Source organism: Lytechinus pictus, chromosome 2 (genome assembly GCF_037042905.1).
Source record: "Lytechinus pictus isolate F3 Inbred chromosome 2, Lp3.0, whole genome shotgun sequence".
Classification (NCBI taxonomy): Eukaryota; Metazoa; Echinodermata; class Echinoidea; order Temnopleuroida; family Toxopneustidae; genus Lytechinus; species Lytechinus pictus.
In genome coordinates, this window is record NC_087246.1 from 2130306 (window position 1) to 2152500 (window position 22195).

Sequence of the window (22195 nt, forward strand, 5' to 3'; positions counted from 1 at the left end):
AATTAGATCTAGTGACATTAATTCAACAAAATGAATGCTTTATACATGTTAAATGAACGAAAATAATGAGTTAAGCATCACATGTCAGCATTATCATTCCCCACATCCACCGGCCCCTTAACTTGATGTAAATTTATAATAATATATACAGCCTATAATTCTAGCTTTAAAATGAGACCTTACACAACAAATCTGGCCATGAGGCTGTGATGTAGCAGCAATTATTCATCCACATCACTGTATGGAAATTTGTTCATCCTCCCCCTTTTTTTTATACCCAACTTATGAAATGCTACCAGATAGGCCTAGACATTAGCTTACTTTTATATAGAAAAATATTTTTTGTTGACCACTGTGACCTTTGAATAAAGCTGTTAATACTTTTATCACCGAACGTTATCAAATTCGTTTTATGACTATTATATTGAAAGGTATATTTATAGTCATTGACCATGGCATGCTATAAAATAATTTTCAGAGAGACTCGGATGTCTATAAGCGCTTTACGCAGGGGCCGCGGAAGCGGGGGGGGGGGGGTGGCTGGGCTTGAGCCCCCCCACTTTTTCCAAAAACCGTGTACAAAAACGTAAAAATTACCATAAAAATTATGATTGTGAATTTTTTGCATGATCAGCCCCCCACTTTGAAAACCGTTCCGCGGCCCCTGTATACGTATTGTTATTTTCCGGTCATGATCGAATCCTGGCAAGCCAGCACACGGACTTCTCCAATCCCAGCATGGGAAGCATTCAAACACAACAAACTCAATTGTTCGGCATCCTACCTAGGCTTTCGAAACCTACCAGTACTTATAGGGATACTCCAGTCTGAACAATAATATGATTTTACCAGATAAAGAAAAATATGACAAACAAAACACTGAAAATTTTACCAAAATCGGACAAGGAATAACAAAGTTATGACATTTTAAAGTTTTGCATTATTCCGGTGAAGTAGTTCTAGGCTTGTCTTCGTGAATACTATTCAATGAGCAAATTGATGATGTCATATCCCCACTTCTTCTTTTGTATTTTATTACATGAAATTAGGTTTCTTCAATTTTTTTCCTTCAAAAGCTTTAAACATTGGATTAAAAACTGATTAAGTGCACTAGATATTCACTGCTGCAACTTTTTTCATTATATGGGAGACATATCATTCACACATGTATGAAATAATGAAACAATCATGATTTCATGTAATAACATAAGAAAAGGTAAAGTGGTAATGTGACATCATCAGCCCACCTAATTAATATCCATGACGATGTGCATACCACTGTTTTCACATAAATATTGCTTAACTTTAAAATTCAATAACTTCGCTAATTGTTATCAGATTTAGATGAAATTTTTAGCATTTTTTTTAAATTTACTCTATTTATTAAGATATAAATGTTTTCAGCCCGGAGCATCCCTTTATTTAGCACATGGGCGGAGAGTGACAAAGTGTGGATAGACGCCTTGCCAGAGGACATCATAGTCCAAGGCCAGACTCTAACACACGGCCCTACATGGCGAGAGCATGGAGCTAACACAGAACCGCTTCTCCACAACGATTCCACACCAACTTAAAGTGAACTTCCTAGAAAGTCAAACAAGTATATTCACAATATTGTTATCGAAATCAGAAGCGGAATGAAGATGTGTGTGTGTTTTTTAAGTTTGCTTATAATTTCACATAAAAGTCTGTATACATAGGATGGGTGATGATTATTATGCATAACTATAAGAGAGTGGATGGTAGCATACATTCACTATTTCTTTTGTACACGAAATTAATTTTTCGTTTTTAGTATAATGAAGAAACCCTACTCTTTAATGCAAAAGAGCTATTTTAGTCCCTGATCAGAGAGATACTTTAGGAACCAATCCCTTTAAGGTAAACTCTACATCTTTTACGTTTTACGTTAAAGCAGGAAAAAATAGATTTCATATCTTATTAAAAAAAATGAAATTACTGATATGGTGGGCCTATAAAATCTTGGCAAAGGTGCGAATTTGATCCCTTTGTCCCGTGTGTAGAACCCTTGAGAAACAGGGTTTCTATAAGAACATGAAGGTTTTTTACGTATTCAAGAACTTTATTTTACAAAGAACATACACAAATTTCCCAAATGCTTGTTTCAAGGTAAGAACATTTCAGGGAATCTTCAAAGGTTCCAAATACCATGAATACGGGACAAGTACAAAACCCTCAAACAACCTTTTTTGTCTAAGAGCATGAAGAGTGTTAAAATATGCAGTACTAGAAATATATAGAAAAAAATCACTCAAAAATTATTATTGTCCCCATTTTGAGGATGTATAGTTAGTTTGTTTTAATTTCAATTTATTATTTCATAACCACACACTGAACCAAGTTTTAAAAGAAACATATAACCTTTGAATACATATATTCGGAGTAGTAAATTCAAAGAGCAAAACACGTATGTTACAATGAATGTAAAGCACAAGTAAAATAGTACACAGTAAATCCTATCTGATAGAATTCTGAATATCATTCGATAGTTTTCTTGTACTGTTATAACTATGAAAAACCATACTGAGCTTCTGGCATCAATCTCATACAAATGCCAAAACCATTGTTCTAAATAATAGGCCTATAGTTTTGTAATAAGGGTCACATCAATTACTGTACCAGGGCATAAAATATTAAATGGCAAATCGTGAATGGAATGTTAAACTGCACGAAATCTTTGTGCATCTTTTTTAAACACCCATACACAATAATTTAAAATTGATCGTTTACTCTTCATAAATCCGCAAAAAGATTCTATTCCTTTCTCTTCCTTATTCGAATCTTTCAACTTCATTCCCTTTTATTTCTCCTATGATTATATTGGCAAGAGGAATTTTTTGTTTCAAAATGTGATTTTCTTGAGCTTATATGTAAGTGTTATCCATACATCTTCACAGTATCAACAAACAGGGCAATAAGAATGCTTCAATGCGTATAGAGTACATGACAAAATGAAACTTCCATCAGCTTGGTAAATGGACTATAATTGGTTTTAAAGCTCATCTGATTTATTTTCAAGTAACAAAATTATATAGCCATAATAGCCCCATCTGAAGATGTTATCGAGAATACAAGTTCAGAAATGAGAGACTCGGCTTGAGGATCGTTTGGATTTCAGAAGAACCGAGGTTTAGTGAGTTATGGGAGCGAAAGCAAGGGGGTAAGAGGAGAAATGACGTGTGAAGAAAGATAGGAAGAGATGGAGAGAGAAGGGGGGGGGGGCAGAGAGAGGGGGGAAGCAAAAATAGAGGGGAGAGGGAGGGATAGAGAGGGAGAGAGAGGGAGAGAGAGAAGGGGGGAGGGGTGGAGCGAGGTTCTTGTACTGGTGATTTAATATTTTCTCTTTTTTTTTTTTTCAATAACATTATGACGCCCTTTGTGTCTAATTTCTGGATTCATCACAAGAAAATTGAGATGAAAATCCATTGTCTGATTTCCTTTGGATAACCAAGGTCATGATAGATATAACTCCACGGGATGTTGTTCACCTATTGACACCTCTGTCATCATCATATGACGTCATCAAGAGAGAGAGAGAGAGAGAGAGTAAATCGATGGTGCTAACCCCTGAACTGTAAGTGTAATATTACAAAACAAAGGCATGTAGTATAAACAAAGCGAGATAACCTTTAATACCTAGGAGACATGTCACTCACACAAACATAAAGTTAGAAGAGGGGGGGGGGGGGGGGGTAGTTTCAACGCGCAATGCATCCTGATATACACCATCAAGTTTTATTTAACAAGCTAATACATTGTCATTATCTTTATACGATAAACATAGAATATATCTGCAAAAAAAAAAAAAAAACAGAGCGACAAAGACGAACATTAATTCACAAAAGTACAACGTGATCAACAATGATAAGAACGTAAAAATTGCAAAATGTTTTCTTTGGTTTGACTATACTTTGCATTATTCACGACAGGTATATTAATGGCCAACAATGCACGATATTGGCAACATGAATTATACACAGCAATATATATATATATATATATATATATATATATATATATATATATATATATATATATATATATATATATATATATGTAATTGATTGATTTTGGCTAACTAAATTAGGGATGCCGATGAAAATTAGATATTAAAGAAATGATAGCTACAATGTTTTCAAATGCCTTGACATTTCTTGTTTCCCCAAAATTTAGTAAAGGCCTAGTTATCCGGACAGAAAAACAATATAATTTGGTCCACTGCCTAAATTGTATACACATGCATAGGGGTGACATTATTTGGACGTCATAGAAGTTCAGAATCATTGGCATAACTACATGTCATCGGTGATAATCTTCAGCCAGTTGATGATACTCCTGATGCGTGTTTCATAAAGCTGTTCGTATCAAGTTAAGAGCGACTTTAAGAACGATTGGTGAACCTTTCTTACGCGCTAAAATAATCACCAATGTACAAATGGTGAACATCACTTACCAAATCCGCTCTTAAAGGGGAATCCAGCCTTGGCCATTAAATGTTGTGTTGGGAAGGAGAAAAATAAATTAAACGGAATGGTGAAAGTTTGAAAGAAATGGGACAAGCAATAAAAAAGTTATAGCTGCTTTGAAATTGAGATCACTATTACTATGTAGATTTCAAATTGGCAACTGGGTAAGTAAATTATGACAAGGGGCAAGGACAATTTTCCCATAGGCCATGTACTTTATTATCAGGGAGTACCCATTCCCCTGGGGCAGTAATCTAAATATAACCCTGGTAGTATATTGTTTTATGTCCTCATAAAAGAAAAATATGATTTGAAATAAATCTATTGGGAAAAATGACATTTTAGCCATAATATGTATTGGAGTACATGGAAGAGTAGTCCTTGCCTTACATCACTATGATGTCCCATATGCGGCCAATTTGAAATCTCCATGGGTATAGTGATTACCAATATTTACAACTTTTAAAAATTCATAACTTTCTTGTTGTGTGTCCAATATTGTTCAAACTTTCACCTATCAACTTGTCTGATTTTTCTTTTCCTTATAAAAACAAGTTTTTATTTGGGTTGGATTCCCCTTTAAGAACAGCTTTATGAATCCCCCTGGCCTCTGTCATGCAAGCAAAATGAGGCAGGGTCGGGGGCAGGGTTACAAGAATATTGCATGGTCTTAGTTCACAACATGATTGGGAGTTTGCAAATAAAATTAGCAATGACTTAACTTTCTTACATTTTATCAAATTTTGATGAAATTTGCAGTGCTCTGTTTTTCTGTTTTTGGCCATTAAGCTACCTCAATGTATTGAGACATTGCATCTGGGTGAATTTCTGGAATAAATAAAACTAGAAAGAATAGTACATGTATATACGACGTAAGTCGTTTATAGCTATGTCACCCTCAGGATATTCCTTCATAAAATGACAGGCTAATTTGAATACTTAATCATCATTATCAGCTCATAATAATCATGATAATGATACAAATTATAAAAAGAAGGTTGTATATACATAGAAATACTGCAATATTGTATACATACCATTACCAACTGTTTGACATTCCAAAAAAAATGCATTAATTCTGGTATATCAGTCATTAAATTTATGCGAATGCAGCACCACTGAAAATACAATATGTTATGCATAATACAGTATTATATATATTCGCCGAGAAAATATTGCACCATTACTAATTAGAAAAAATCATAGTTTTCCGTTAGAAAACTTAGATGTTTGCTTTGAAATAGAAGAGCTCTGTTGTAAAATTTGGATGAGACTAACAAGAGTCAAAATCCGCAAAAACTTTGAATCCTCATACTAAATTCATGGCCATGATGGCAGTTTCACCCCCTAACCGACTCCAAACCGATCAAAGCTATTACGTCATTACCAATGACATGACATACCATCGGTCGGTTTGGAGTCGTATAGTGTGACTAGCATTATGTACCTCTAAAACAATACAAACTTGCAAAACAACTTTCAAAATAAATATAGGCCTACGATTTGAGGCTAATACTCAATATATACATGTAAATGGAAAATGGATACTGGGCTGAACCTGCTTACTAAGATATACACATAATAATGAACATTAAAAAACAAATCAGCAGCATACGATACGTTAAGGAACCCTGTACTTCGAATGCATCTTGAACCCTACTGAATTACAATCCCACAAAATCATGAGAATTTCTACTTAATAATTATGTTTTTTATTCATATATTATCTTCTTGTAGCAAAGTAATGTGCAACGATTGCGATCTTATTGAAAATCAGTAGTTATTATTCTGTGTTTTTTTTTACATGCATGGAACAGAAATTCGGAATCATTGAAACCTTATAAAAAGTCATTGATGTTTCATCAATTTTTTAGAATCTTACTCGTTTATTATCACTTTTCCTTCAAATCATAATTCCCGGAGAACCGGTTCAAAATGGCCTTTCGAGCTCAGCCAATGTCATAACTCCTGTCGAATCAATTGTCACGATTCGCTCAAACTCTTTGATTTTCGTGTATCAAGAAAGCTTCAGCACTTTTAGGAGTTCGGACATTGACGGCACTCGTTTACCCTTTCTAGAGGTTTTAAAATGTGAAATGCATTCTGGACCATTTGAGCTTATTTCACCAAAATGTTTACCACGTAGATACCATTTCATTTATTCACTTAAAACATGACTAAAACTAATATTTCCAGAAAATGAAGATCGCAGTAAACACGTATGAAGTTATTCAGATGAATTGTATTTCAGTAGGAATCAAATTTCATCAGAAAAAGGCGAATCCTTCAACTTTTGCATAATAAAATAACTGTATTTGTTCGAAAACTTTCGAAGCCCGCAAAACACATTGATAACATCGTAACTTGTTTAACAAGTCATATAACTGTTTAAAAAACATGTGGAAGAGAAAACAAGTGATATTTCAGATTTGTCCTCTAACTACCATCTATATAGCATCGCTCATGGTACAACCAGCACTTGGTACAACAAGCAGTTAAACAGGAAATATTGAATTATAAACATCACGGAGATATGTAAACGAGAATTTTGATGACAATTGACCATTTTCCCTCATCCGATCTTGTATAAGGGTTGTATAATCTACATCTCCGCGAAGAATATCTTTACACCTCGTGCTTGCATTTGATTTCAAATGGTAAACTATTTCTCGGCTCATATCCTGCGTTGCACTTAAATCAATGCATTCATTCTCCAATTCTTGCTGCTTTCTTAGGAATGTAGCGAGGTCTTTGTCAAAATCGGGTCCGTATTCTCTGACCTTTTTCCAGAATGTTTGGTTGAAATGATCATAGAGTTTGGCATCAGCGCAATTCCAGTTTCGGATCTTCGCGCGTAGTTCAGGTGTAATTGAGTAACGCAGTGATTTACTCCGGACTCCGTTAGACATGTACAACATATCATTGAAGTCCCAGCAAAGCAACTTCTTGAGAAGGACTATTGATTCAGGGAAATACTCTGTCAACATGACTAAGTCAAGTTCTTTCTCAAGAGTTTGTATTTTATAATCCACGATGTATTCGTCATCGTGGTCTTTATGGTCAAGACCCAGATCAAAAAGTTGCTGATTTTTCATAGACTGCCAATAGTAATCAAAAGTTCTCATGTTAAGGTATGTTTCTGGATTTTTCATGAATTCTTCAATTGGATTATCAAACCTTGACAAACCAAGCTTTTCAGCTACATGGAAGTAGCCAAAGGCCGATTCGAACTGTGCCGTTGGTTCTCGAAGAATTGTTAAGTATTTGGCATGGTGGACCACTGCTTCCATTTCTGGTCTATTATATCTGGCGTGGTTCGTCAGCATGTCGAAACCTCCGTCACCATTTGAGCAACTGTTCTTGGTCGATGATTCAAAGTCGGCGACAAGGGATCGGTGAAAGAGTACATTCTGTGCGATAATATGACCTGCTGGACGAACTGCAAAAGATAGATTGTGGCGGTAGCCATAACGTTCAAGAATGGATGCTGTGGTACTGCTAGCAGTCTTGTGGGTTTTTATAAATACTATCCGGTGTTGAGGGCAGCACCCTGCTGTACAGTTGTTGTGAATTGTAGGTTGAACTTCCCTGTGAAGAACAAAAAATATAAAGTTTCATGAACAATTGTATAATCAGGTATCACAAGATCAAACATTATTGGGAAAGATTAAAAGAAACAGAGCAAATGCACCGAAAAAAAGTTGAAGAAGCAATAATAATAAAAATAACAAGTGGAATGCCTCTGGCGGTCTCACCTGCATCACGCGATTCAATATAGCAGCAGTGCTGACTTTGAAAACTACTATAAAATAATTATTCACAAAACAATACTACGTTCATGGACATTTGACCTTGATCATGTGACCTAAAACTTGTCAGTGAAACTTGATTACCCCTATATCCACATTTTATACACTATATCTATAAAATTTGAAAGTAATGACAGCAATCTAATAATTACCCCTAAAATTGCCAAAGTTTAATGACCTTACATGACCTTTGACCTTGATCATGTGACGCGAAACTTGCACAGGATGTACAGTGATACTTGATTACTCTTATGTCCAAGTTTCATGAATCAGATCCATAAACTTTCAAAGTTATGATGGTAATTCAACAGATACCCCCATTATGGCCAAAGTTAATTGACCTTTGACCTTGGTCATGTGACCTGAAATGCACACAGGATGTTCAGTGATACTTGATTACTCTTATGTCCAAGTTTTATGAACTAGACCAATAAACTTTCAAAGTCATGATGGTAATTCAACAGATACCCCCAATTTGGCCAAAGTTCATTGACCCTAAATGACCTTTGACCTTGGTCATGTGACGTGAAACTCAAGCAGGATGTTTAGTAATACTTGATTAATCTTATGTTCAAGTTTCATGAACTAGGTCCATATATTTTCTAAGTTATGATGACATTTCAAAAACTTAACCTTAGGTTAAGATTTTGATGTTGATTCCCCAAACATGGTCTAAGTTCATTGACCCTAAATGACCTTTGACCTTGGTCATGTGACATGAAACTCAGGCAGGATGTTTAGTAATACTTGATTAACCTTATGGCCGAGTTTCATGAACTAGGTCTATATACTTTCTAAGTTATGTTGTCATTTAAAAAACTTAACCTTAGGTTAAGATTTGGTGTTGACGCCGCCGCCGCCGTCGGAAAAGCGGCGCCTATATCACTCTGCTATGGAGGTGAGACCAAAAATGGACAACTCTGATAATATGACGAAATCCTGGAGAGCCCCCCAAGAATGGGGAATGTAGCTGAATTGTTTTATTAATGTTTTGATACTCCAAGCTAAGATCTAATAATTCCCATCTCAATATAATTGAATTGCAAGCATTTCAAAACAGTACATAACTACAATTCAGATCGACAAATGATTGTACAAAATAGAACTATATTCAAGTCAAGAATAACTAGCGTTGATGATGTCTCATGAAACCCAAAGCTGCAAAATAAAAATAACCTATATTTAGATGTGGAAATAAACCGACCTATTTCTACAATTTCGAAGACATTTGAGAAGGCTGTATACAACCATGGACCTACTATACTCTGACAGAGTAGTACAACCAACATTTCGTTTTAGCGAACGTCGATTAAGGTTCAACTCTGATCATGGTCAACGGTCTGGTCACTGGTACCATATTTCGAGACATGAAGAAGATCATTTTTTAAACCATTAAATCAGCAATGCCACAAGGGTCAACTCAATAATGGGACCATTTATGTTTTGTGTCTATATATAGAAATGTTTTTCTAATTTTCCAATCTATTCTCAACCCAAACATTCGTTATATGCATTATGCATGGAAAAGATTAGAAAGTTCGTGAATTCAATCTCACAAAAAGATTTTTCTAGTATAGTGAAACCCTTGAATAAAATGTTTCATCTTAAAAAATCATTAACGACCTAGGCCCGTATTCTAAACTCAGGTTTAAATTAAAACCTGTTTGAAAGTTGTGGTTTATCTATAGAGAACCAGTTGGGGCACAAATCCCTAACAGTAAACATCCAATTTATTAACTAATTTGACACTCAAATTGTCTGTGATTGATAAAATGTGTTTTGAAGTATTTTCTTCATTATGAAAGCAACAAGAAACAAAATAGTTTCAGTTTCAGTTTAGTTTATTTCCATTATTCATATACAGACATTAACATGCTTGACATGAGTATAACATAATTATATTGAGTTGAAATAAATCGTTATTGAGACAGAAGTTATACGCAATAAGAATTTAAATCAGTGAAAAATGGAGGGGCCTAAGTTGAAAGCAGAGCTTGTGAGTTATAGGCCCCAATGGAAGGAGGTGATAAGACATAAGGCTATATAGCTATTAAAAATAACAAGGTAAAAGAAAAGCAAAAGTTTATGTACCAATTGGTTTAATCACATCTGTGGCACGCCCTGGAAGGAAAGTAATGTTTTAAAGGGAGGTATGAAGGTAAAATGGAGCTGCTGAAAGGTTTAGATATCTACTGCTGCCTGAACTGCATAATCATTCAAAAAAGTATGTTTAAGTTTACGTTTGAATATAAACAATGAATTGGAGTCTGAAATGTCTTTGGATAGTCCGTTCCAGTACTTCGGTCCTGAGAAAGTAATTGTTTTCTGAGCAAAGGTTGTTCGAGTCAGTGGTAAATGATAAAATGTACTTTGTCGAGTTGCGTATGAATGAATTACATTTCGTTTAACAAATAATAAGGTGACAATGGCTGGTTATTCATTTGTGGATAGCTGGAACATAAAAATTCCTAAATTATATCTATATAAGTCTGAGATTTTGAGAAGTTGATTTCCATGAAAGTAACGACTTGTATGGGAAAGAAAACCAGCATTGTTTATGTTTCTAACCGCACGTTTTTTAATGACAAACAACCTATGTAGTTGAGTTTTATTGCTATTACCCCAAGCAAGAATACCGTAATTGAGATAGGGCAAAATCAAAGTATTGTAAAGAGATAATAAAATTTTTTGGGGTAGATCATGTTTAAGTTTGTTTAAAATGCCTGTGTTTCTAGCCGTTAATGTACAAAGATAATTAATATGTGATTCCCACGATAGTTTGCTATCGATATAAATTCCAAGAAATTTTGTGGAATCGACTTTAGTTAAATTTGTGTTAGCAATCAATATATCACCGGGTAAAGATTTGATAGTATTACTGAACAACATATAATGAGTTTTGTTAACATTTAAAGATAGCTTATTTGCATTAATCCAGGCTTGGACCATTTTCAATTCCTCGTTCAGGATTTCAAGGAGGCTGGTGGGGTTACGGTGGGAGAAAAAAATATTAGAATCGTCTGCAAAAAGAATAAACGACAAATTATCAGATGAATGTTGAAAATCATTAATATACAAAATAAACAATAGGGGGCCTAATAAGGAACCTTGTGGAACACCACATGATACTAATCTCGGGTAAGAGTCCTGTCCATTAATACTAACGAATTGTTTTCTGTCGGAAAGATAATTTCCAAACCACTCCAAGGCCTTTCCTCGAATCCCATAATGGGATAATTTATGCAGTAAAATATTATGATTGATAGTATCAAAGGCCTTGGAGAAGTCAAGGAAAATTCCAACAGTGTGAGACATGTTATCTATGGCATGGGCTATCTTATCTAAGAAAACAAGTAATGCATGAGTTGTGGAGTGTTTCTGTCTGAAGCCAAATTGATTATTAGATAAGATATTATGATATATTAAAAATTTCATTGTACGTGAATATACTAGTTTTTCGAGAATTTTAGAGAGGGAGGTCAAAAGAGAAATAGGACGATAATTACCAAGATGATCAGAGGCACATTTCTTTAGTATTGGTATGACTTTGGCGATTTTCATTTTCTGTGGAACGATACCATTTGTAATGGATAGATTCAAGATATGTGTCAGGGGTGCAATAATGTATGGTATGATCTCTTTTAATACACGATTTGTTATACCATCATATCCTGGGCTTTTATTTTGTTTTAGATTATTAACAATGTCGATAACTTCATGTTCTAAGATTGGGGTAAAGAATAAAGAATTTGGATTCGGGGATTTTAAAAAGTATTTAAAGTCTATGTCAGTTGAGGGAATGTTATGGGCAAGATTAGGGCCAATGTTAACGAAATAGTTATTAAATTCCTCAACAATTTCGAGGGGATTTAGAATGTCATTGTTATTTATGCAGATTTTTGGTATTTGGTTGGATATCTTTTTCCTTTTCAGAATATCGTTTATTGTATTCCAGGTACTTTTAATGTCGTCCTTGTGTTTAATGAATTCTTTCGAATAAAAGTTCTTCTTAGCAAGCCTTAACGAAGATGTTAATATATTACGGTAAGAAGAATACTTGGATTTATTCAAAGAAGTAGGGTTGTTTTTATATTTATAAAATAGATTGTTTTTTTTATTGATGCACTTTAATAAAGCCTTGGATATCCATGGACGCCTTGGGCGTTTTTTATAATTTGAATGTTTTTTTCGAATTGGGATACAAGAGTTAAAGTGATGCATAATTATTTCTATGAATTGTTCGAATGCGATGTTAGTATCAGTGCAGTGATAGATTGCAGTCCAATCAACTGTATCGAGTTCATTTTTTAAGCGGTTGATGTTGTATAGTGACAGATCACGTGATCCTATATTGTTTTTTGTTTTAGGCTTTGGATTAAGAATAGTATTAGGTATCAATGTAAAGATGGGGAAGTGGTCTGAGATATCACTAACTATAATTCCTGACTTGAAAATTGAAGTTCCTCCAAAAAAATATTGTCAATCAATGTAGCTGATGTATCGGTTATCCTGGTTGATTTGGTAATCGCTGGAAAGAAATGTTTAGATAGCATTAAGTTAAGAAAGTCATGACTATCAGTGTTTTGGTCACATCGGAGTAAGTCAAAGTTAAAGTCTCCCATAATAATGCATGTTTGATTATTCAGTATTTGTGCTGATAATAATGACTGTAATGTTTCAATAAAATCTTTAGGATTTGTATTTGGGGGTCTATAGATTTCACCTATGATTATATTCTTTTTATGAGGAGAGTGTAATTCGACGAAGATAGTTTCTATAGTATTTGATATAATGGTTAGTTCGTCGTTTATTGTAAAATCAAACCCGTCGGGAATATACATTCCCACACCGCCACCTCGTTTCTCAGTTCTATTATTAGAGACAAAGGTAAATCCTTCTATATTATAAAGCGAGGAGGGAGTGTGTTTGAGCCATGTTTCTGCAATGCCGATCACTGACCACTGATATTTTAGTTGTTTAGCAAATGCTTCTAATTGGTCGAAGTTTCTATTGAGACTCCGAATGTTATATTGTAAAAGTATTATATTTTTATCATTGTGTGTATTTAAATTGGAGAAAAACATTTGCTCAGAAAAGTAGTCAGAGTAAGGGTTGTTACCCTCTACGGTTGTTGATTCGAAATCGAGACTAAGTTAAGTAGTTTGGGGGTTAGGATATGCTTCAGTTGACTGAAGGTTCTGAAAAGATTCAGAATTAGACAGCGAATAATTTGATGGCAAGGATCCGGCAGTTCTCTGAACAATAGTTGCTAGTTCAGGCGCAGAATGAAATGTATTAAGGCCACTCGTCATAAAATGTATGTGTTAACACAAATTGCGTGAGAGCAGGGCGGGTAAAATATACCGAAGGAATTCCAAGGCGCACGGCAGATGTGAATAATAATAGTACATGAAAAACTATGAAAAGCAAACTAGTACATGTGTTGTTAAGATTGGTTTGATCTGTATATAAAATGGAGATTGTAACTGAATAGAAGGTGTTCAAAGGGAAATACCCATAGCCTAAAATACAAAAAATGGCTGAAACGCGTAATCCAAAAATGACAATGGAACGCATGATATTGGTTGAATCAATATACTGATGAGGGGTGGTCCAGCTACCGCTAAGTTCCAAATTTTGAGAAAAGATAATTGGTGGAAAGTTTTACAGCATGGGAGTTACGACAGTGTCGTTCATTTGTAGAAAATCAATGGTTATCATGGGAACTAATATTATTTAAGGGAATTGTCAAAACAAAACAACACAAAAATATAAACTTGAGTGGAATATACACCAGTATTGTGAAGTAAATAAGTATCAATGCATGAGTTCAAGTTACTAGATTTTAGATTTTTTCATCTGTAAATGATACGCATACCCATTCATTTCTGGAGCCTGGAAGCCCGCTATATAGGCCTGCAAGATAGAGGAGTAATTAATGTTTACCGATAAGATTCCAAGTATAATTGTAGTTTGTAATCGCCAGGCATTGTGCATAATCTTGCCTCCAGACCCCAGGAAAGAAATAAGTAATACAAAAAGAACTCAAAATCCAGAAACATGAATTACCGTACATGTAAATAGCATAGATATGAATGTGAACTCCACACATCACCTGTCACTTTAAAGGAGAATGTAACCCTTAGAACAAGATAGCTTGCGCGAAAACAGAAAAATCAAAGAAAAAGACCAACGGAAGCCCGAGAAGAATCAGACAAACAATGAGAAAGCCACGAGCACCCGAATACCGCGATCACCAATGCCATGGAGATCCCCACACGGGCAACGCGACAAAGATGCGCGATGCCACCTGCGAACAACTCTCCCCATTACATTAGTACACATTTCACCCAAATTGCCTCCCCCATCACATCCACCTATCAATAGTAAACATAAGAGATATACAATATAAGCAGATTTTTAAAAATGTCTGGCTTCCATAATTTTAGCACAGAGTTGGACCGTGGTCTAAATTAAATCTGACTTCAGAATACGGGCACTAGTGTTGTATTATAAGCGCTATATAATAATGTTGCATATTTCATTATTGTTGTTGTTTTGGTGGCCGTTCTTCTTCTAGTTCTATATATTCTTGTATTAGCACAGGTTGATGTTGTAGCATGTTCAAATAATATATTTTCTTCTCTCAATCTGTATATACGTATTTACAAACAATATAGGTTCTTAACAATCCATTATTTATTTAGAAATGTAGAACATATATAAAATTGAAAACCCAGGCTATTGTACAATAAACCACCAAATAAAAAGTGTAATATAAAAAAAAGTGGATGTATGCAAGGTTAAAAAGGTGTGTTCAAACTAGTCAGTTTCTATTGTAAAACGAAATATAATTGTTGACGTAAATATAAAAATTTGACCACTTTTAATCACATGTCATTTTATTTTGTTTCTTGTAATTTGCCCTTGTGTGATACATACTTTTGTTGCAGTATTTTCTTCTTATTGATATACATGCGATGCGTATTATGGCTCAAGTCAAAAGTATTTTAACCATTGAAAAATTTAAGTGTATTAATGAACTCGCTTTCCTTTAGGATATATTTCATATAAAGCATATAACGCTCCCTTTCACAGAAGTTATCAACAGGAAAAAAATCAACTAAAACCATACAAAGCTTCGCAACCAGTCGTCATCGACTGGATTTAATTGGCCCTTTAAGATCTGAATATTCGAGTGTTACTGAGCTGCATAAAACACTAAGAAGGCAGCTATTTCATTAAAAATTCGAATTTAACACTGAATCCACTTCTGAAAGCAAAATTTTCTTGTCATCTTTTCCAATCTCTCTTTCTCATTCTTTGCAATCTTCTCTATGAGACGTTAATATATTCGACTTGGTAACTGAAAACAGTCTTACATCTATAATATCTCTCTATATATCATATCAGTAGCGTACGCAGGATATTTTTAAAGGGGGGAGAGGTTCAAGGTGAATGAAATGTTGACAACCAAAACAAGGTCTTCACCACCAATTTTAGGTGTTTCCTACCCAAAAAAAATTGACGTGGAAAAAAAAAAAGGTCTTCAGCACAAATTTTACGTCGTTTCAGACCTAAAAAAAAAGGATTTTTTTTTTTTTTTTTTATGGGGGGGGGGGGGGTTGAATTTGAGGGGGGTTTCGGGTATCAAAAAAAATAAGGGGGAGTTGAACTCCTATAACCACACCCTTCGTACGCAACTGTACCATATACCCTTTATTTATCATTCTATTTTTTCCAAGTTAATTAGATTTCAATTTTATCTGAAAGAGGAGCGTAAACTAAATTACATCTGAAGGAGCATTATACAGCAGGCAGCAGCTTTAACAGTACTTAAGAAAGCTGCATTAATAATGAATGTGAGAACTACATGATTTACATGTACCTCTCAAGCCTATGTGAGGGGTGGAATCGAGTTCAATTTGATTCACTTCATAATGAGAAAATTAAAGGGAGTCGTCTGTCCGATATTCTAAAACGAGGAAATGGACAAAGAAGAACAGTAAATGTGTTGCAATTCCAGAGAACATAAAACGACCTCCTCAGTTCCCCCTCCCAGCTCACTGCAGGGGCGGATCCAGCTTTCGCCAATAGGGGGGGCCGAAAAATATTTTCATCGACATTTTTCTCGATTGGCCGCTATAACCTGATTTTTTTTTTTGGTTTTTCAGGGGGTAGTCCTAACTAAAGACTTAAGCTTTAATTACATGTAAGTTTTTATTGTTATAAACAAGATAAGGTGTCTCATGTGGTCTTAATATATAATGCGAGCGCGAAGCGCGAGCTAAAATTCTTTGATATTTCATGTCCTTAGAACTGAAGATTCTGAGCAGTTTTTATAATCATGAACAAAGATAAGTATCCAACTAAACAATGCGAGCGCGAAGCGCGAGCCGAAATTTTATTACAGTAACGGGAAAAGGGACACAATTAGGACTGTTTTTTAGTGATTAATGAAGATGATACAAGTATCACCAATTAAATAATGAGAGTGCAAAGCGCGAGCTCAAAATTTTTTATATTCCGTCCTGAAAAATGGAGAGTCTAATTAAGCGCGTTTTTATTTAAATAAAAAACAAGCTGGGTGTCTCAAACAATTAAATGCGAGCGCGAAGCACGAGCTTAATTTGTTGATATACTGACATGATAAAGGAGCATTTTGACAAATTTTGGAAAGAATTTCCAGAGAGGATAAGTATTTCACAAATCAAACAATGCGAGCGCGCACCGCGAGCTGAAAATTTTGATATAACAATTTGTGTAAATCAAACAAAATAATGAAAGTTGAGGTGCGAGCTAAAATATTGATTGCAAATTGATTTCAGAACTGGATATATTAAGTGTTATTTAATCCTCTTGAATGGGATTCATTACACAGGCAATGCGAGCGCGCAGCGGGAGCGAACATTTGTATATAAAGTCTATTTTCCAATTCTTCCCCGCTCCTTTTTCTTGTTTCCGGTCTTGTTTCCTTTCGGGGTCGGGCCGGCCGTTACGAGGCTGTAAATTACACATCATGGGTATAATACCTCTTTCTTACTTTTATTTATGTTTTTCGTAGTTTCTATCAAGTTAAAGAGGACACTTTTTTCTGCAGGCTGTCAAAAAATAGGGGGGGCCGGGGCCGGCTCGGCCCCCTCCTGGATCCGCGCCTGCACTGTGTAGCAGATCCAGTACATTCGAAAAAGAGGAGATGTACTTGGTCACGTGTGTGGCCAAAATTATAATAAATCTTCACTTTAATTTGTTATATCTCTCAAAAGTTTATAGATTTAGCAATTCGAGGTTTATATGACAGTATCATGTTTGGTCAATTATCATTTGGAAATATTTCTTTGCGACAACAATAAATGTTCAAGGTCGGAGGTCAAAAGAAGTGGGTCACGTGTGTGACTTCAAATTGTCACACACGTGACCCACTTCTTTTGACCTCTAGAAGATGAATTCCATCTAATGCAATGTTCCAAATTTTAAAATTTACAATGAGATGTACTGGAAAAATTCGACAATAAACTTGCCGAGACAATCTTATTAACATTATGAAATTAGACAAAAGAAAGTATGAAAACTTTCCTATGCTTTCAAATAAAATTAATTGTAAAAACGAGAAAAAAAATCAAACATTAATACTGATTATTTTGTTCGAGGAAAAAAAATTGTATTATACTACTTTCAATTAATTTGAATGTTCTAATGTATTAATACTGTTATGATTTTCATGTTGGTTTTTAATCTGATATTTTAAGAGGCCCTATTACTATTATCTTGTTACAAAATATCCATGCATAATGAAGAGATTCTTGACTACCATGATGATGACTATAATTACCGGTACACGTTTAGGAGGGATACTTGCTTCCTCCATGTGTATGAATCCAACGTCAGGGGAGTGTTTCATGAAGGACTTGTCAGACGGTTTATCCGACAAGTCTTATTTTATACGACAGTTACCATAGTAACACTGCCTCACAGCCAATCAGAATCAAGGCAAGTTGTCAGATCTGACAACTTGGTCGGACAAAAATCTTGATGAAACACTCCCCTGATGTAGGAAAGGGTTTTGTCCTTTACATGTTAACAGTCATTACAGATAACATTTATGTTATGATCACCTCCTTAAATCCAATACAATACTATGAGTCAACATTCATAAACTCAAGACATTTTCATGATTATGTAGTGCATGTAATCGTCTTCAATACAAACATCATATATCAATACTATATAGGTACGTCGTTCAGATCATCGAATAATTTATCCTTCTCCTTCTTCTCTCTCTCTCTCTCTCTCTGAGTCAACATTCGGAAACTTCAGATATGTATCAGCAATCCAATCGAACCATATATCAACAATCATGATCCATGCAAACCACATGATATTCAATCGAAATTCCAAGACCGTGAGAGTGCAGACGAGGGTCTAAGATTTGGAAATTGTATCTGGAGTTTCACTTCACTTTCTTTGATTTTTTTTTTCTGAATGATTTGAGCAAATTTAAAAAGTAAGTTGGAAGTTATGTCTAGGCGATGCTATACTTCTTGTAATGTAGGCATATGTTGCACTCTTGTAAATGCGATTCGACCGTACTTCATTTGTTTATTAGTTTTTCAGCTATTTTCTGTTTATCCTCTTGTCTTTTTTTTTCTTCTGAATATTAACAAAAAAATTGCAAGTGGAAAAGAATGTTTGCAGAGACCAAAATAATAACTTATCTTGTACAGGACCCCGGGAACGATTTTTGGGTGGGGCTGCTGATGTAAATTTGAAAAGCAGAAAAAAAAGGTTTTCACAACAAAATGAACGTCAAATGGGTCCCGATAAATTTTACACTCTAAAAGTAAATCAGTAAAAAATGACTAGTTTATAGGGTCAGTTGGGTGCAACTGTTATTCTAAACGGGGAGCTCTCATAGTATTCAAAGACAATGTCCGCCAGGTACATTGAGGATATGGATAAAATTTACATTAACACTTTTAATGATTTTTTTTTGGCTGAAAATGCCAAGAGTCGTCTTATGAAGATGACAATGAAGTTGACAATGATGATAGGTAGTTTTTATCTAATTTTTACATTTTCATACATAATTGCGCGATTTTAGCTGAGTGATCACAATTTTGACAAAAGATGTGTCAGCCATGCACGACGAAAAAAAAAGGCTATTTTCGATTTACACAATACCCAGGTTTTCAAATATTATAAGAAAAACAAACTTTCTATAATTACAGTCCTGTCACACATTACTCTTAAGTGTACAATAATGGAATGGCTATGTCCCCTTGAAGAGGCTGATCAGGATGTAGATTAATTGGCTATCTACTGGAGTGAAATCGTTCTTGTCTCGGGGGGGGGGGGGTACTAAAAGCATGCATGTATTAGTGGTATGTTTCATGGCGATGCAATTAACACATGGGATTATGATTCGTTTCCTCGTACATCAGGGGAGGGGAAGAACTTATTAGCTTGCGATGCGACTACAACAATTCATAATGTGGGTGAAAATCAAACTCCAATGGCATCATGCCACGTTATGCGTACACTTTTCTCGACCACTTTAGATTAAAAATCTGAATTATTCAAGTTTCAAAATTAAGATTAGTTTCCTTATCAAAGCTACTTAATGTATATCACGATGTGATTTTTCAAACTGTATATCAGATTAACGAATATAAAAATATATTTTTATCCCAGGGGCATCAGTTGATTCAGTGAAAATAAACATAAATATGACAAAATGCGACTGTTTCTCAATTATATTCGCAATGTGATAAACGTGTTAAATATACAGGCTATGATAGTCAGTAGACCTTGAATGTAAAAACCATTTACCCAATATTACAAAGGTCCTAATAAAGGAAAGAACAACTGTTTCATACACCAATATTAGCGCGATGGGAAACACGATGTAGACATCCAACGGCAAAATCTAAAAAATCGTATTCTTTACCCGGCCTGTTGCTTATGTAAACATAAATAGGGGCGATTGGCATAAGAGAAACATTAGAATTGTAAAGCGAGATGGAATTTCTTTGTTGCTTGACAGTCAAATAATATGCAGAGATCGAAGGGGGCCGTAACAAACTTATGGATGAGCAATAATTATGACCGGACATGGTAGAGCGCCCGCCTCATGAACGGGGGGTTGTGGGTTCGATCCCCGGCCGAGTCATACCAAAAAATTTAAAAAGGGGACTTTCTTTCTTGTCAGGTGCTCGACGTATGAGAATGGAGAAGGATAATAATAACATGTTATGTAGGGCCCGCTGGAAGAACAGCTTACAGCTGAGAGTGGCTACCCTGGGTAAATAAGAGTAACGATTATTAGAGTTATTATTTTATTATTATATCGACCACTTCAGAAATTATATTCGAGAACCAGTACCCCATTGAGGTCAATTTTCGGATGCATTAGAAACCACAGCAGCATCCACTTACCCAAGGAAGAGTATATAGTATTTTTGTATATCGGGTCTATTTTGTACTAAACGTGAAGTCTACATGATTCCACAGACAGCGATCAATTATTAACATAAATATTAATTGGGAGAACTTGATACAACAATGAGCTTAATAGATCGCTATTATAGTTCGATATTTTTTCTTCGATATTTCAAGCCCTTTTGAACCCATACAATAGTACAGCAAGTAACAACTGTATACAATGCTATGTTGTTAATGTGTTTGCCTTGTATTATTCTATCATGTCTATTGTTTATAGTTTAAATCTTTACTCTGATCTGTTTTAATAAGTTGTAAATATTGTAATTTTACCTTGATTATGACTTAATTATTTAATAAAACATACAATATTAAAAAAAGGTCACCCGAATTCCAATTTTTTGTGCATAAAGATACAGGCGATATTAGACAGAGAGATGTTGCTGACTGAGATTCTGACCATTGTATTGTTTTCATTTTTTATCATGTATATTGATTGTACTTTTGTTTATGTTTTTAAATGTGTATATATTTATATATTTTTTGTTGCTTTTTTAGTTCTTATTCTCTTATCTCAAATCTTTATTTTTATCATGTACAATGTAACTTATATCTGTTCAAATGTTTGTATTTATTATATTGTTCATGATTTATAATTTATTGTTTTATGTTTTTCAACTTTTATGTACGGACTTGCTGAAAAACAGCCTTGCGGCTGAAAGCAGGTTTTTTATCCCGTATTAAAATAAATAAAACATACAAATAAAACATACATACATGAACCCGGAATCATTACGGCATGGACTCACAATCATATTTCAAACGAAATGAAAGTACTTTAAGCAGATATAGTTTCTGAAACCGTTCCCCCCCCCCCCCCCGACAATGCCATTAACGATCAAAAGAAGGAAGCAATGTAACTAATACTAATTTTATTTCCAAGTAAAATTCTAATTCTACTCTATATGTTCATACTTACACTGAAAAACAACAGCAAAAAAAGTCCATCAGCTGTCTATATACAGATTATGATATCCTCATATGCCTGCCTTGTGTATTCGTCTCTGTAGTGTTATTTCATTTTACTATTCATGACATCCATGCCTTCGAAATCTTTTTTTATTTCATGATAATATTCTAATTTCGCCAAGGAGTTCCACCATATATAGAGGTAGATAAAATAAGCTGAGTTCCACTCATCGGAGAAATTAAATTGTCTACAACGATTGGGAACAAGTACTACAAAATCAATTTAGCAAGACGGGCAGAAAATTGTCTTTTAACTCAATCTTAGAAACTTCCAATTATCACGACTTGAAGACTTGTTAATTACAAAGTGCAGAGAATTCTTACAAGTATAATCATTTCGTCTATACGGAATGGGGGGGGGGGGTGTCACTCTTAAAACAAATCAGTCAAATTGACTAGAACAGTAGTCAGCTGGGTGCATCTGATATAATC

At 34.7% G+C, this 22195-nt stretch overlaps 1 protein-coding gene across 1 annotated transcript; it reads right to left on the reverse strand.

Annotated features, from left to right (window-relative positions):
- Positions 1 to 1650: 1650 nt before the first annotated feature.
- LOC129255019 (galactosylceramide sulfotransferase-like) lies at positions 1651 to 11523 on the reverse strand. The gene is made up of 2 exons (XM_064095896.1): positions 11462 to 11523; positions 1651 to 8075 (listed from the first exon to the last, which is right to left on the reverse strand). Exons 1-2 carry the CDS (start codon positions 11521 to 11523, stop codon positions 6983 to 6985), a joined length of 1155 nt encoding a protein of 384 aa, XP_063951966.1. The 3' UTR covers positions 1651 to 6982.
- Positions 11524 to 22195: the final 10672 nt, after the last annotated feature.